The sequence below is a fragment of the Typopeltis vanoorti genome, chromosome 9 (assembly GCF_054136105.1).
Source record: "Typopeltis vanoorti isolate ZY-2024b chromosome 9, IOZ_Tvanoo_1.0, whole genome shotgun sequence".
NCBI classification, from domain to species: domain Eukaryota; kingdom Metazoa; phylum Arthropoda; class Arachnida; order Uropygi; family Thelyphonidae; genus Typopeltis; species Typopeltis vanoorti.
In genome coordinates this window covers 13,974,174-13,990,060 of record NC_143557.1, presented here as the reverse complement: position 1 = coordinate 13,990,060, position 15,887 = coordinate 13,974,174, and the positions used below count along the sequence as shown (strand labels likewise).

The window sequence follows — 15,887 nt, the reverse complement described above, 5'->3', positions numbered from 1 at the left end:
TTCTACATAACTTCTTTTGTAACACTGCTGCTTGATTTCACCATTCATCCATCTCACTTCTATTCTATTATTCTCTTAACTCTTGGTATGCGGTTATTCATTGCTTGTGTTAGATATTGCCTTATCATTTCCCATGCACTGTCAACTTCTTTTCTATGCAATTTTTCAACCCATTGTATTGATGCTAGTTCACTAGGGAGCTTCTGATAATCACCCACCTTATAGTTCCATATATTGTCCTTCTTGATAACCACTTTTCCTGTTTGATTACCTTCCAAACCAGTACTTCATGATCACTTTCACCAACAAGTGGCAGTGTTGATATCTCATTCACAACCACATCCTTTGAGGATATCACCAAATCTAACATCAATAATCCTCATGTTGCTTCCATCACATGCTGCTTTAGATAGTTCCCACAGAAACTGAACAAATTCATTCTCTTTATATACTATCTCTTCTTTTGAATCCACATTCCTATAATTAAAATCTTCCATTAGGATGATCTTCCTCTTACTTGCCCAACTAATTTTTCTAAACATTTCACAATCCATACTCTCCACATTCCCTGGGCTATAACAGCATCCTACTAGATATACTGTTCTATTGATCTCAACTTCACACCAAATAGCTCTCTTGAAACTGCTCTCGCAACTGTTGAAGAACACAATTCCTTTGCTACCATTAACAATACTCCCCCCTCCTCTCTTTATCTTCCTATCCTTTTGGAAAATTCTATAGCCTACTGTTTCAAGCCCTGACAGTATATCATCCTCAGTCAACCAAGTTTCACTTATGCCGATTATCTTTGGTCATAGTGATTCAATCACTGCTACAAATTCAGCCCCCTTATTTCTGATATGCCGTACTTTAGTTTACAAACATATCAGTTGTCCACTCTTTGAGGCCATCCTATTAACACAATCACTCTTTATTCTCTCTCTTTCCTCTATAGTGCACTTCTGTCTTCTGTCAGAATGAAGACAGAAGTGCACTATAACACTTCTGTCTTCAGAATGAACAATTGTCTCTGACTCTTAGTGACACTAATTTCGTATGAATGCTATTCACTCCTATTAAACAACAATCACTCCAAATGACTAACACCAAACCCATTCAAATGCATCTGATCAGCTTTGAACCATTCTAACTTCCCTTCAAATTCATTCCATACATTCACACTACATTGCATCACTTTGCTCTGCTGTAATCATCAGTGACACTATTATCCTTCACTTCCTGCAGCAACTTCTTCAAATCGCTTTCCATATTCTTTTTCTCACTGTTCAAGTCTTTTGTGCCCATCACTAATTCTGATGCCCTTTCCTTCATTCTATGCAAAGCATCTGATATTCGTTCTGTTTTACAGCCTGTAAAACATGTCTGTTGCACTCTACTTTTTACCACACCTTTAATGATTGAATCATCATATAAGGCAACCCTATCATCTTTAGATACTTGCTTCTTCCTAACCTTCCTTCCTACATGGGTTATGCTCTTCTTTAAATGTTCAGTTTCCTCCTCCATACATAACCTGACTCTTCATTTTCATTAACCCTTGCTTAAGCTCTTCCACATTACTTCTATTATTACCATTGCAAGCACTTATGTTCATTTTCTGATTATTCCTAGTAACACTATTCTCATTTTTGGAACATTCTAGCCTTTTTCACATGCTATAATATGTTCCTTTTTATCATTCAGTATAGCACACCATAAATCTTAAACATTTTTGGATGCATACATAAAACAATTATCACATTTTATCCACTGCTAAAAGTCCAGAGAAGAACTCGATCTCCGAGTTGAGATCGAGTTTTTTGCTAACACTGCTTCCATTTTTGTAACATTACTTAATAAATTTATAATAAATTTAATATTTATTAAATAATTATTGCACCTATATATAACTTAAGTTGTGTTAGTTATATTTTTATAATATTAGTTTTTTGGTCGAAAAAATCAACATACTCATAATGATAACCTAAGTTAATTGATGTTAACTTATATTTTATGATGAAGTATTTACTTGGGTTATGCTTTCTTTAAAGGTTCAGTTTCTTCCTCCATACATTTAGTCTATAATTGGAAACTTCTGTTCTTAAACCATGCTTATGGAAAGGTACTATTTTCCCTTCTTTTCACTCTTTAGGAACCTTTCCCATTGCAAAACTTTCACTGAAATCTTGTTAAGGGCATGGCTAACTCTTTTGCAGATTCTTTAAAAATTATTATTATTATTATTATTATTCAGGCCTCCATGGAGTCAAAAGACTCATCATGGGAGGTCCTTCCTAAGAACATAAAGTCTGTCAAGACTCATCGAGGGGAGGTCCCCCCCCCAAGAAACATGAAGTCTATCATACCACTCCTTAAATTCATTGACCGTTCTCGCTCTCACCACTCCATCAGGCAATGCATTCCACGGTTCAACCACCCTCCATGCAAAGAAACCACTCCTCACCCTCTTGCTCACAGTTTCCTTTCATAACTTCCAGGGATGGCCTCTTGTCATCACTCTTTCCCGCTGTTCAACCAAGTGAAAGAACTCCCCAGTGTAACCCTAACCACCTCTCAACAGTTTAAAAGTCTCAATCATATCACCTCTCCTTCTTCTATCCACCAAACTCTGCAGTCCACATTCCCTCAGCCGATACTTATTACTAAAATTGTACAGTCCTGAAACCATCTTTGTTATCCGTCTTTGTATCCTTACCACAGTTAATTTATCCCCTTCAAATCCTGGGGACCAAATCTGAGAACAATAGTCTAAGTGTAGTCTGATCAGAGACTTATACAACAGAATGATAACCCTTTTATCTCTGCAGGTCAGTGTCCTTCTCATAATTGCAGCAATCCTCTGTGTTACCTTCACCACTTTTGCAATATGTCATCTAAATTTCAGGTTTCTATCAATCATCAACCCCAGATCTCTTGTCTCCCCTACTTCCTCCAGTTTAACTTCTCCCATAGAGTATGCAGCATCCCATCGATGTTTCCCAAACCTCAAGACCTTACATTTTGCTGCATTAAACTGACACCCCATTCATTTGCCCATCTAGCTAGCTTATTCAAATCCTCTTGCAGGGCTACCACATCTGCACTATTATTAATAATCCTTCCCTCGCATCATCTGCAAACAACTGACTATCCCCTTGCAATCCACTGACAATGTCATTGATATAAATGTTAAACAATATAGGTCCTAGTACTGATCCCTGTGGGACCCCACTTGTAACCCTCTGCCTCCTTGAAACTGCTCCACTATACACAACTCTCTGATACCTATCAGACAGCCAAGCCTGAATCCAGTTGACTAATCTGACATCCAGACCCATGTGCTCCAACTTAAATATCAGCTTATCATGTGGGTGCCACATGATAAGCTGATATTTTACACATTAAGCTGATAAGCTGAAAATCATCATCATGCGTATCAAGGATTTAGGCCGAGAAGGACTTAGAAGTCATCGTTGAATCGTTTAAGAGGATGTCCTGGTTTTCTTTTTCCTAATGGCCTGTACTTTAAGGCTTGGTATGGTAATCTTTCTGTTTTCATTCTTTGAACGTGTTCCATCCATTTATGTTTATATTTTTTAATTTTTTCTATTACTGGTTCTTGGTTTAATTCTTTCATAATTTCTTTGTTTGTTTTGTGATCAAATAGGGTATACTTTGCAGTTTTTCTCATGAACTTCATTTCTGCTGTTGTTAATCTTTGTTTGTCTTTTTGTTTTATTGTCCAGATTTCGCTTCCATACATTAAGACTGGTAGGGCTAATGTATTATATACTTTTAGTCTGGTTTGTTTTCGAACTAGGTTTGGTTTAAATATACAGTTAATTACACCTGTTATTTTTAAATATTTTGCAATTTTTACATTTATATCTTTTTCATTTTCATATGTGATCATACATCCTAGGTAGTTAAATGAATTCACCTGTTCTAAGATCTTGTTATCTATTACTATTTTAGTTCTTGCTGGATCTTGTCCTTTAAAGGCCATAGTTTTTGATTTTTCTGTTGATATTATCATACCATAATCTTTGGATATCTCATTGAGATCTAAAATAGCTTTCTGTAAGTTATCTTCAGAATTTGTAATTATTATTTGGTCATCGGCAAAGAGGAGAGTGTTTAAGTTTACTGTAGGAGAAAGTTTAATTCCTTGATGTAAATTTTTATTCCGTTTTATTATTATTTCATTTAAGTAGATATTAAAAAAGAGTTGCTGAGAGAGGACATCCCTGTCGGACCCCCTGGTTTATTTCTCTCGTATATGATAGCTCGTGATTTAATCTTATTTGTATTTGATTATTTTCATATATACTTGTGATAGCTTTTAGGTATATTATGTGGTATTTGTCTTTCTTTTAATATGTTAAATAATATGTTTCTTTTAACTTTGTCAAATGCTATTTCAAAGTCAATAAATGCAATATGTGTTTCTAAATTGTATTCTCTTCTTTTCTCTATTATTAATTTTAGGCAAAAGGCCGGGTCTACACATGATTGTCCTTTTCTAAATCCATTCTGTACTTCTAAAATAAATTTTTTGGAATATTTCATTAGTTTGCTATTTAAGATTCTGCTATATATTTTGTAACAGGAATTTAGTATGCTGATACCTCTATAGTTTTTAGGGTCATCTCTATTACCTTTTTTAAAGATAGGAATCACAATTGCTTTTTTTCATTCTATTGGGGGGATACCAGTTGAGTAAATTTTATTTAAAAATAATAAGAGTCTTTCTTTGAATTTTGTTCCTGCGTATTTATATAGTTCTGAACCTAGCTTATCTTCTCCAGGTGATTTTCCACTTCTTGTTTCTTTCAGGCTGATTTATAATTCTTCTTTAGTTATTTAATTTTCATTTTCGTTAATTGTTTGCCAGTTGTCTTTTTTAAAATATTTGTCTGTCCACAGTTCTGTGTAGTAATTTAGAAATTCTTCTCATTTCAATTCAGTGTTTAATTTTATGTTTTCTTTGGTATCTGCATTTAAGTGTTTCAAAATCTTATATACATTGGGTCTTATTTTATATAAATCATGTTCTAAATTAGAAACAAATTTGCAGGGGCGTAGACTTCTGTGGCTAATTGGTTCAAAAGATATATTTCAGTGATTACACCACATTTTTTATTATTCAGTTATACAAAATACTGAAATAATAGTTCCCGACAAGTTTCGTAAATCGTAGGATTTACATCTTCGGGGGTAAATAGTATAACTTAAAGTTTAAACAAGAGAATTAATAAATACAAATCATAACCGTCTGGCTATTCATAAAACTCAAATAACAGAATGGCATTCTGTTATTTAAGTGCCATTTTTTTGATATTTGAATGCCATTTTTTCTGTTATTTGAGTGCCAGAATGCCATTCTGTTATTTGAGTTTTATGAATAGCCAGACGATTATTATTATTATTATTATTCCTGACACCTCCAAGGAGTCCGAAGACTCATCGCGGGAGGACACCTACAACTGTCTCAACTACTATACCGAACCTCTACTACGAATAATCTCCATCAACGCCATCTACTGCCCACCTCCACCACAACTAGTATTTTGTGTCTGTAAATTGCGTGTGTTCTGATGGTTATGATTTGTATTTATTAATTCTCTTGTTTAAACTTTAAGTTATACTATTTACCCCCTGAAGATGTAAATCCTACGATTTACGAAACTTGTCGGGAACTATTATTTCAGTATTTTGTATAACTGAATAATAAAAAATGTGGTGTCATCACCGAAATATATCTTTAGAAACAAATTTGTTCCATGATTCTCTATGTCTTTTTCTGATTTCTCTTTTAGCTATGGCTCTTATTCTTTTATATTCTATTTCATCTTCTAATCTTTTACTGCTTAACCATTTGTGATAGGCTCCTTTTTTCTTTTTGATTATTTCTTTGATTGTATCATCCCAGATCTTCAGTTTTTTCCTTTTATTGAATTTTTTGGTCTTTCCTAAGCTTTCATTTGCTGCTGCATTTAGTATCGTTTTTATATTAAGCCATTCTCTTTCTGTTTCTTCATTTTGTTTTATTTTATCTAGATATTGGTTAATTCTTTGTTCATATAGCCATTGTACATTTGTGTCATTCAATAGTCTAGTTTTATAAACAAATGTTTCAATTTTTACTTAAATATAAAGAGCCAATAGGCTTCATTTCAGCGATATAAACATTATTTAAATTAAGGGGATATTAAATCCCACATTGTTTTAAAACCGAATAAGAAACTCAAAGATTGGAATCAGAGAGTTTCATGTCGAATATAGTAAACTATAAAAGTATCGGCGATTACTAGCGTGAGCTAATGCAAGTAGTCCTAGTACATAGTACAATCTCGGGCAACTTGCGGCAAAGGTGATCAAGTTCTGATCGCTATTCTTGGTATTTTCCATAATGTAAAAACACATTTCCTAGGAAATGTATGCTGTTATTACATTATGGTGGGAGGTCACTACCCAGACCGGTTTCAGCCTTTTTTGAGGCTTCATCAGTGAGTAGCTACTCACCGGTCTGGGTAGTGACCTCCCACCATAATGTAATAACAGCATACATTTCCTAGGAAATGTATTTTTACATTATGGAAAATACCAAGAATAGCGATCATAACTTTACCACCTTTGCTGCGAGTTGCCCGAGATTGTACTACGTACTAGGACTACTTGCATTAACTCACGCTAGTGATCGCCGATACTTTTATAGTTACTATATTCGGCATGGAACTCTCTGATTCCCAGCTTTGAGTTTCTTATTCGGTTTTAAAAAAATGTGGGATTTAATATCCCCTTAATTTAAATAATGTTTCAATTTTTCTTTCTGTTCTTGTTACTTGTAGCCATTTAGGTGGTAATCTTAATTTTATTTTAACAACGAAGTGGTCACTGCTTATTTCATATCCTCTGTGAACTCTAACATCTAATGAAAATTTTGATGTCTTTTCATTTAATATAAAGTAATCTAATATTGATTTCCATCCTCTTGCTGCCCAAGTATATTTATGTATGTCTTTATGTTTATAGAAGGAGGTCATTGATTTTAGGTTATTATAAACTACAAAGTCAATCAATTTTTTACCATTCCTGTTTAGAGTATGTTCTCCATGTATTCCTATATTATTATTAATTTTCGTGTTTCCAATTCTTGCATTTAAGTCTCCTGCTAAAATTACTTAATCATTTTTATTTATTTTATTATATATGTTTTGTAGCTAATTATAAAAATCAATATTATCCTGTTCTCTTCCTTCTTCTGGGGCATATAAACCAATTATTGTTAAATAGCCTGTATCTATTTTTATTCTAGCTTCTATTATTCTTTCATTCCATAATTTATAATGTTTTAACTGTTTTGAAAGGGAGTTATGAATCCAAATCATGACTCCTGCTTGTGCTCTTTGGTCTCTGTCGACTCCACTGTATATCACATTAAAATTTTCGGTTCTCATAGTTCCTTTTAATTTCTTTTTTGTTTCAGTGATTACTGCCATTTTAAAATTTCTTTCATTTAATAATTGGTATTATTAAATGAAAGAAATTGTGTATTATATTTTGTTGTTTCCATTTTTGTTTTACCTTTTCCATTCAGGGTCGTTTCCCATAGATTCAATCCGATTATCTTTTTCTGTCAGCTTACCAGTAGGATTATGTTCTCCATGTCAGGGGACTAGCCTGATGATGGAATAGTTCAGTGGTAGGGCTGCTACCTTAAGGCTTCTGAACTAGCCTTCCTCTGAATTTAAACCCATAGGAGGAATAGGGTATGTTGAAGGGGGAAAGAGTAGATTATAGAAGAATTATAGTAATGTTTATAAAGAGAGCATAGTTGTAAGGCCAGAAATGAAAAGACCCCATGGCCCTCGAGTACTCTAATAGCATAAGGGTCATAAAATAAGAAGAGTTGGCTGATAAGGCATTATAGGAAAGATTAAAGTAGGTGGATCTTCCTCAAAGTAGAAGGAGAGGACAGATCCAGCTAGGGGTCCATGGGAGTGCCGCTTCCTTTACAATCAACATGATTGCCCCTTATGGCCCTGTTGGTCCACGAGTCCTTATTCAGTATATTCGGACCACCCCACCATATATATATATACACACACGCACATGGTGGGCTCCCCTATCCGCCACCCAGGGGATGCATTCTCTAGGGGTTACAGGGTTCCCCGAGAGATTCTTTAAAAATACGATGTACTATGTCATCCATTCCTCAGCCGTATTAATATACCTACCACCCTTCTACATGTTCATTAAATAATTCCATTAGATTATTATTATTATTTGTGACACCTCCAAGGAGTCCGAAGACTCATCGCAGGAGAGCATCTACTGGACAATTCTCCGTCTCCACTGCTACACCAAACCTCTACTATCAGTCATCCATATCGATGCCATCTACCACCCACCACCACAACTAGTATTTTTTGTCTGTAAATTTCATGTGTTCTGAAGGACCAATTTGTCTGTATGCGGGATAAAAAATCCGAGTTTCCAGGAGAAAAAACCCTGCTACCTCCATATGAGATCGGCTAACTCACCTTCAATTGAAAAAGGCCACATAAAGATTCCTCCCGTCATTTGTTATATATCGTTATATCATTTGTTGTGGTTACTGTGTTACCCTCCCTATCCACCAGTCTCAACCTGCCATAATTATTTTACCTCTATGCTTGCTACATAGCAGCAAAATTCCCTTGGAGTAGTTTTCTTTGATTTGAATGGCCACATAATTAAGACATTAACGTGGTTATGCTAGGCTACGTTTCACACATATTGCACATCTGATAGATTGCTTGACTTTCTAACATGTTAATTAAATGCCTTCTACTTCAGTCAGGCTAGTGCATCTTTATACATTTGGTAATATGTATGACACCCATTTTCTAGTTTTTTCAGTGGAATTGTCATATAAAACTAATATTTGTGAAATGTTTTCTTGGTAGACCTACACTTTCAGAAATATAAAAATGCCAACATTTATAGAATTTCTCTTAATTATTGGTGATTTATACACTGGAAAGCAAAAAAAAAAAAGTATTTTTCCTTTTAACATGAACTCTGGTTTCTCTAGAAAGTACGTGTAACAATTTTTTACGTACCCAACTGATGACAAACCAGAAGTACCAGACAATTTATTGTATCCCATCCTGTGGGTAAGTACAAAACAAGACAGCTTATGCCATGCCTTTCATGAGTGAGTAGGATATTTGGGAAATTAAGTAAACTTGATGTTAAAAAAGGCTGTGGGACTTAATGATATATCACTAAGTTTTGAAGGAATGTTCTGGAGACCTGACATCTGCCTTGACATACTTGTGTAATATGATTGTTGCACTTCATAAGGGAAGTGACTAATTCAAGCTTCGAATCATTAGCCAATCTGTATGTCTGGAGTTGTGGTTAAAGTGTTGGAGAGGTTAGGGAACTTATACACTGGAAATTTGGGTGACAAGTGCATTCAAAGCTTAATATCTTCAAAGTCTGGGGTATATACAGTAGTATTTTGCAAACGCCCTGCCCTTTATATCGTGTTAATTAAACTGCAAGAGATGGGGTTAGATAATAGATTAGTGTGTTGCATTGGAGATTGACTGTCTTTCAAAAAACTTTCAATGTCTGATAGGTATCAGCAAGTTGTGTATGGGGAAGCAATATTTCCAAATGTAAAAGTCGTTGGTGGTATGCTTCAAGGGTTTGTTTTAGAGCTGTTTTTGTTGAACTTTTATATGAATGATATTGGGAAAGGTTTGAATGGAGATATGCAGTGGTTTGCAGATGATGCAAAGTTAGGAAGAACCATTAGGAGTAGACCAGAAGTTGTGGTTTTACAAGAGGACTTTGAATAGACTTCGTGAATGGGCTAGTAAGTTGTGTTACAGTTCAGTGTTGCAAAGTGTAAAGTTTGGCAAACAAAATTGGAATGCAGAGTATATTTTGGAGAAGGTGCATGAAATAAGAGATCTTGGGGTGATAGTGGATAAAGACCTAAACCTTTGGGCACACATTTCTAAATTGTGAAGACAGCACAACAGATTGTAGCAATGATGTGGGGAATACTAATGTTTAGAAGTAAGGAAATTATGGTTCCATTCTGTAAGGACTTGATAGGCCACATATTGACTGCTACACACAGATTTGGTCACCTGGTTTTCATAATGATGAAGGTATTGGAAAGGTTATAGAGACAATTGACTAAGCTAGTTCCTTGTCTCTGGAATGTCAAGTATCTCTGGAAACCTTAGAAGGAGAAGACTGTGAACAGGGGACTGCGAAGCAGGGTTTTTTTTGCATAAAGATTGGTGAATGATTGAACTTCATTGCCTGCGAGCACAGATTAATGCATTTAAGGGATGATTCAATGAGTTGTGTGTGTGTGTGTGTGTGTGAGAGAGAGAGAAGGACCCCACCCATGAGGAATGTTTTGACTCCATGGGGGTCTGATGATAATAATAATTGCAAGAAGTATATCAATATCAAATAAATATCAAAGAGTAGTTTATTCAGGAGTAGAGTCCAAAAGACGGCCTGTGACTAGTGGTGTGCTGCAGGGTTCTGTTCTTGGACCACTGCTGTTTAATCTGTTCATTAACGATGTAGGGAAGGATCTAAGTGTGGAACAGTTCATTTGTTCGCTGATGATGCAAAGTTGGGTAGGGCGATAGTGAATGCAGAAGATGTCAAAGTCTTGCAGGATGACTTAGATAGATTGGAGTTCTGGGCTAAGGAGAATGGATGTCAATTTAATGTGACAAAATGTAAGGTTATGCATTTTGGGGTGAAAAGATTGGCAGCAGTATACCACATTGGTGGAACTGTACTCCAAGAGATTGATGAGGCCAGGGACTTGGGAGTGTTGGTGGATAGGCAGATGAAGTTTAGGGGGCATATTGCAAAAGTAGCTAAATCAGCTCATCAACTCACTTGGTTGTTGAAAAATACCTTGACCAGTAGAGACAAGCAATTTATTGTACCTCTGTACCGAGCCCTGATAAGACCTCATCTCGACTGCTGTGCCCAGATTTGGTCACCTCGGTTCCTTCTAGATGGGGAGGAGGTGGAGAGGATCCAGAGGCGAGTGACTAAGATGATAGCAGGTCTATGGAATGAACCATATGAGAACAGGTTGAAGATTTGTGGGTTGCAGAAACTAGTTGATAGGCTGAAAAGGGGAGATATGATTGAGACATTCAAATTGCTAAAAGGATTCTATAGGATTAATTCAGAGGATATTTTTGAGATCAGGACTGGTGGTAGGAGAACTAGGGGACACCTATGTAAGCTGGGCAAGAGTGTGGTTAGCAGGGGTGTTAGAGCTGGGTTCTTTACTTTTAGAATGGTAAATGAGTTGAATAAGCTTCCAGAGTCTGTTGTGGGTGCTATGACAGTGAGCGAGTTCAAGGCATGGTATGATAGATACTGTGAGAATGTAATCGCATAGTTGTGTGGACATGATGTTTAGGGCCTCCCTCGATGAGTCTAAGGACTCCCTGGAGTAGCCCGAAATAATAATAATAAAGAAACAAATGTGTCAACATTGAAAATTAAGGAAGGATATGTCAAGTGTAGTGTTAGTATGGACCTTCTGATATGTATTATGAATGATTTTAATGCTAATACAAGGTTGTGTTTTAGTTAGGACTTCTAAAACTAATTGAGATGTAATTATGTATCTGTTTATTGTTCATAAATTATCTTCACTAATTGATTTTATATGTTAAATTTTAGGGACAAGACCAACTGTTTTTACTAAAGGTAAAGCAAGAGGCAACTAAGGCAGAAAGGCATGAATTAAAACAGAAATGCAGTCTTTTGAAGAATGAAAATATAATGTTAAACTATGAAAAAACAAAGCTTAGAAACCATGATTTAAAAAAGAGACTTCAGGAAATGAAGTCTAGATATTACAGAACAGATATAACACAAAAAAGTAAATGACACTAAAATTTAATAATAACATGTATACATGGATTAGCTTCAGACAGAGTACTCATTTAATAAAGTTAGTTATCGTTATTCTTTTCCTTAATTAATAAACTGTAGATGCATAACAAAATATTTAATATCTGTACAATCATTTTATATTTGCAGTCAGAAGAGATCAATTTTATATCTAAAATCTGAAGAGATCATTTAAATCTGCAAATAATGGCTTTTTCTTAAATATCAATCCTACACATGAAAGGATGCAAAACATATTAGTACCTCAGTGCTGTGTGAGAGCAGAGTACCCATTGAACGCTGTTACTTGTCACTGGTCTTAGTGTTTAAACTGCAGAAAAAAAAGATATGGTACAGTGCAAGGAATGATGAAAACTGAAAAATAACAGTGGCACACCATCTGATCTACTGATATCTGACCTGCCATATAACAGTATGTGAACACATCAACAAAAGGGAGTTTATTAATAAGATACATTTTCATCTGTAAGTTTTTTTTAAATCATATACTCCGCTTGGAAAGAAGTCAGCGGATATCACAGTGTGAAAAACAAATAGCCAACTTGATAAGATGTAGGCACCCACCTTGATAAGATATAGGACCTCCTTTCGCTGCGATGACTGCAGCAATCCTACAGAGAAGCTATTGTATGCTTTCCACAAGTGTACAATAGTAATCAATGAAATTTGGACCATTCTTTTCTTTCTGTAGGCATGTAATGAGGTCCTGGACTGTTGAGAGACAGATGTCCCTTGACCCCACCCATAGATGTTTAATAGGGTTAAGATCAGGACTCTGTGGAGAAAAATCAAGTGTGGTGGATGTTTGTGTCCATAAACATTGCAATAACAGCAGCAGTTTTATGACACGGTGCATTGGGTGGGGGTATTGCTGATGATAGTTGCAGAATTACAACCAACAAACTTAGAAATTAAACAGGATATTAGGTCTGAGGGAGATGGTTCATATGAGGCTGTCTGGTAAGAGATAGAGGCAAATAGGACAAAATACATTGTTGGAAGCTGCTATAGACCAGGAAGTAAACAGGAAGATGTAGAAGTCATATATTGGCAGATTAGCACAATAAGTGCAGGCCAAACAATTATTATGGGAGACATTAACTATGGGGACACTGATTGGAAGAAGGAAAGGAGGCATGGCAGAATGGAAGCGGTTTACATGATTACATGAAACAACATGTTATAGAGGGGACAAGGCGTTTAAGGGTGTTAGATTAGATAATAGCATCAAAAGATCTGACCATTACCAAGGTAGACACTCTGCCTCCAATTGGGGAGAGAGTGACCATGGTCTCTAGAAAGTTGCCAAACATGTGGCTCTCTCTTAAATAGGTTTTATGTTCAATTATAAGGCTGGCGATTATGAGAGAATCAGGAGTCATCTTGGAACAGTGCCATGGCTTGAAAAGCTACAAGGAAAGAATCTCAGTAGTGAATGGCAAGTGGTCAGAGATTGCTTGAGAGTAACAGTATCACACTGCATACCCAAGGTTAGGCGCATAAACCAATTCGGAATTAAGTTGATGAGTGGGGATATAAATCAAAGCTGCAAAAAAAAGAAAACATTGTGGAAGAACCATTAAAAAAAAAAAAAAGTGATCACAGCATATACATGAGTAGCACACAAAGTACAAGCAAGAAAGGTGACTAGGATGGTAAGGAAGTCCAAATCAGACTATGAGAGAGAGAGAGCTAGCTAAACAGGCCAAAGTAAACCCAAAAGAGTTTTTTCATTATGTAGCAAGTAAGAGGGAATATGACTATGGTAGAATGACTTTAAACATGCTCAAAGTAGGAAGATGACTGAACCAAAAAAAATAGTTGAATAGCAGAGTGATCATTTTGCAAAGTTGTATCATCCAGGTGATTTTACAGTTTCTGATGTTACAGAGACATATCAAAATTGAGGTAGATGAACAGAAGGTGTTCAACATATTAAAAAATATGAATATGAACACAGCAGTGGGACTGAATGGCATTGCCTCTGACGAAGTTGTTCAATCTAAGTCTCCAAGGGAAGAAAATCTTCCTTCCATGGGAGTGGAAAGAGGGTAAGATAGTACCATTGCATAAAGGTAGCTCCAAGCCAGAGGTAGCAAACTACAGACCAATTAATATATCTGGAGTGGTTGTTGAAGGTAAAATACAACAGTGGGTGGATATGAATGCGATACTCCATAGTAGGAAACATGGCCTTGAAAAGGATAGGCCCTGTCTTAGTAACTTATTCACATTTTATAACAAAGTGACAGCAGAATTGGATAAAGGTAATGGCTACACCATCATACTGCTCGACTTTGCCAAGGCATTTGACAGAATACCACATAGAAAACTATTACAAAAAACTGGAGAGAATGGGAATGGATGTGAAGCTAGTAGCATAGATAAGGGGGATGGCTGATGGAAAGACACCAGGGAGTATATGGTTGGGTTGAGTCTAGGAGAATAATGGTGACTAGTGAAGTACCTCATGGTTTGGTACTAGGGCCACTACTCTTTAATTTGTATATTGATGACATAGGGAATGATTTAAGAGGGGATAGTCAGTTGTTTGCTGATGATGCAAAACTGGGAAGAGCAATAGTTGCTAATGGTGATGTAGATATCCTGCAGAATGATTTAAATAAATTGGCATTGTGGGCAAAGGATAATGATTGTCAATTTAATATTGCAAAATTGAAGGTTATGCACTTTGGGTTGAAAAGATTGCATATGGTGAATCATATTGATGGTATTGGTTTGCAGGAAATTGATGAGGCTAGGGACTTATAGATAATAGTGGACAAAGTGTTGAAGTTCAGAGGGTACGTTATAAAAGTTGGTAAAATAGAGGGTGATCATGAAGTTGCTCAACTCAGAAATAACACATTTTTTCGAGGTTAATTACAAGTATATGAAAAATTAAACAGCTAAAAATGCAGGTTATAATCGAACTGTTAAAACAAAAGAAGAATAGGAAAGTCATCATGACATATGTTGAAAGTAGCCACCCTTCGTGAATGCAAACTTACACTCTTTTTACCAGGTTTGATGTCACCTTTTGAAGCACCAGCACACCGATGTTTTCAATTGCTGTCGAAATGTTCATTTTTTGTTCATTCAGTGTGTGAGGATTATTCTGATAAACAACACCTTCAAGATACCCCCAAAGGAAAAAATCTGGTGATCTTCGAGGATACAATTCTTTCAAGATGAAACAGTCACTGAAAAATTTCTCGTAAAAAATATACAGTACTATTCGTCATTTGGCACTGTATTTGCAGGAACCAACAATGGTGTTTGCTGACATCAAAGACTGCCACGAACTGTGTGATGATGTTTGGTAGACAGAACCATTCACTGTTTCAAAGAAAATGGGTCCCACTATATAATGGCACATCGTATCACACACCAAACTCCAAGGTGAAAACTCCACTGAGGTGAAACCAGGCCTCACTGAAGAAAACTGTATCAAGCATCTCTATACAATGTTCTACAATGAATGAGTATAACCATCTACAGAAGATTATTTGTTTGCCTTTATCTGAGTCCTTTAGTTGTGGACTGAGTGCACATGATATGGATGAAGGTGTAACGATCTTTCTGAGCAATACTGTATGACATCGATGATTGCATGGCAAGTTTCCTGAGGCCTTTTGTTGGGGCCACTGCAGTGCTCTCTTTACCTCATCAATTTTAATGTCAATCAAAATAGTGTCTTCCAGAGCGATTCCTATGTGCAATAGTGTTTTCAGGAAACTGAAATTCCAGTTTCCTGAAAATGCTGCATTAATCTTGTTGACTTCTGAGGTATTGCAGTACCCAGATGTTTCTCTCAAAATTCTTTGGTAACTCATGCATAAGGATGATTAGCGAAATAACTTTCTAAATAAAAATCCATTGCACCTGGAAAAATACATTAGACTTCCATAATGAACAAA

The 15,887-nt window shown here is 35.9% G+C and overlaps 1 protein-coding gene across 5 annotated transcripts in view; it reads left to right on the top strand.

Moving 5' to 3' along the window:
- Positions 1-12,021, top strand: part of LOC150102895 (cilia- and flagella-associated protein 184-like) — a 423,759-nt gene extending 411,738 nt beyond the window's left edge. For 4 of the 5 annotated variants that reach the window (XM_090397879.1, XM_090397877.1, XM_090397882.1 and 1 more), the window contains one exon: positions 11,734-12,021. In XM_090397879.1, the coding sequence (XP_090254005.1) occupies positions 11,734-11,943 (210 nt within the window). In that variant the 3' untranslated portion in view covers positions 11,944-12,021. The remainder of the gene's footprint in view (positions 1-11,733) is intronic. The other variant, XR_016548819.1, reaches the window with a different exon arrangement.
- Positions 12,022-15,887: the final 3,866 nt, after the last annotated feature.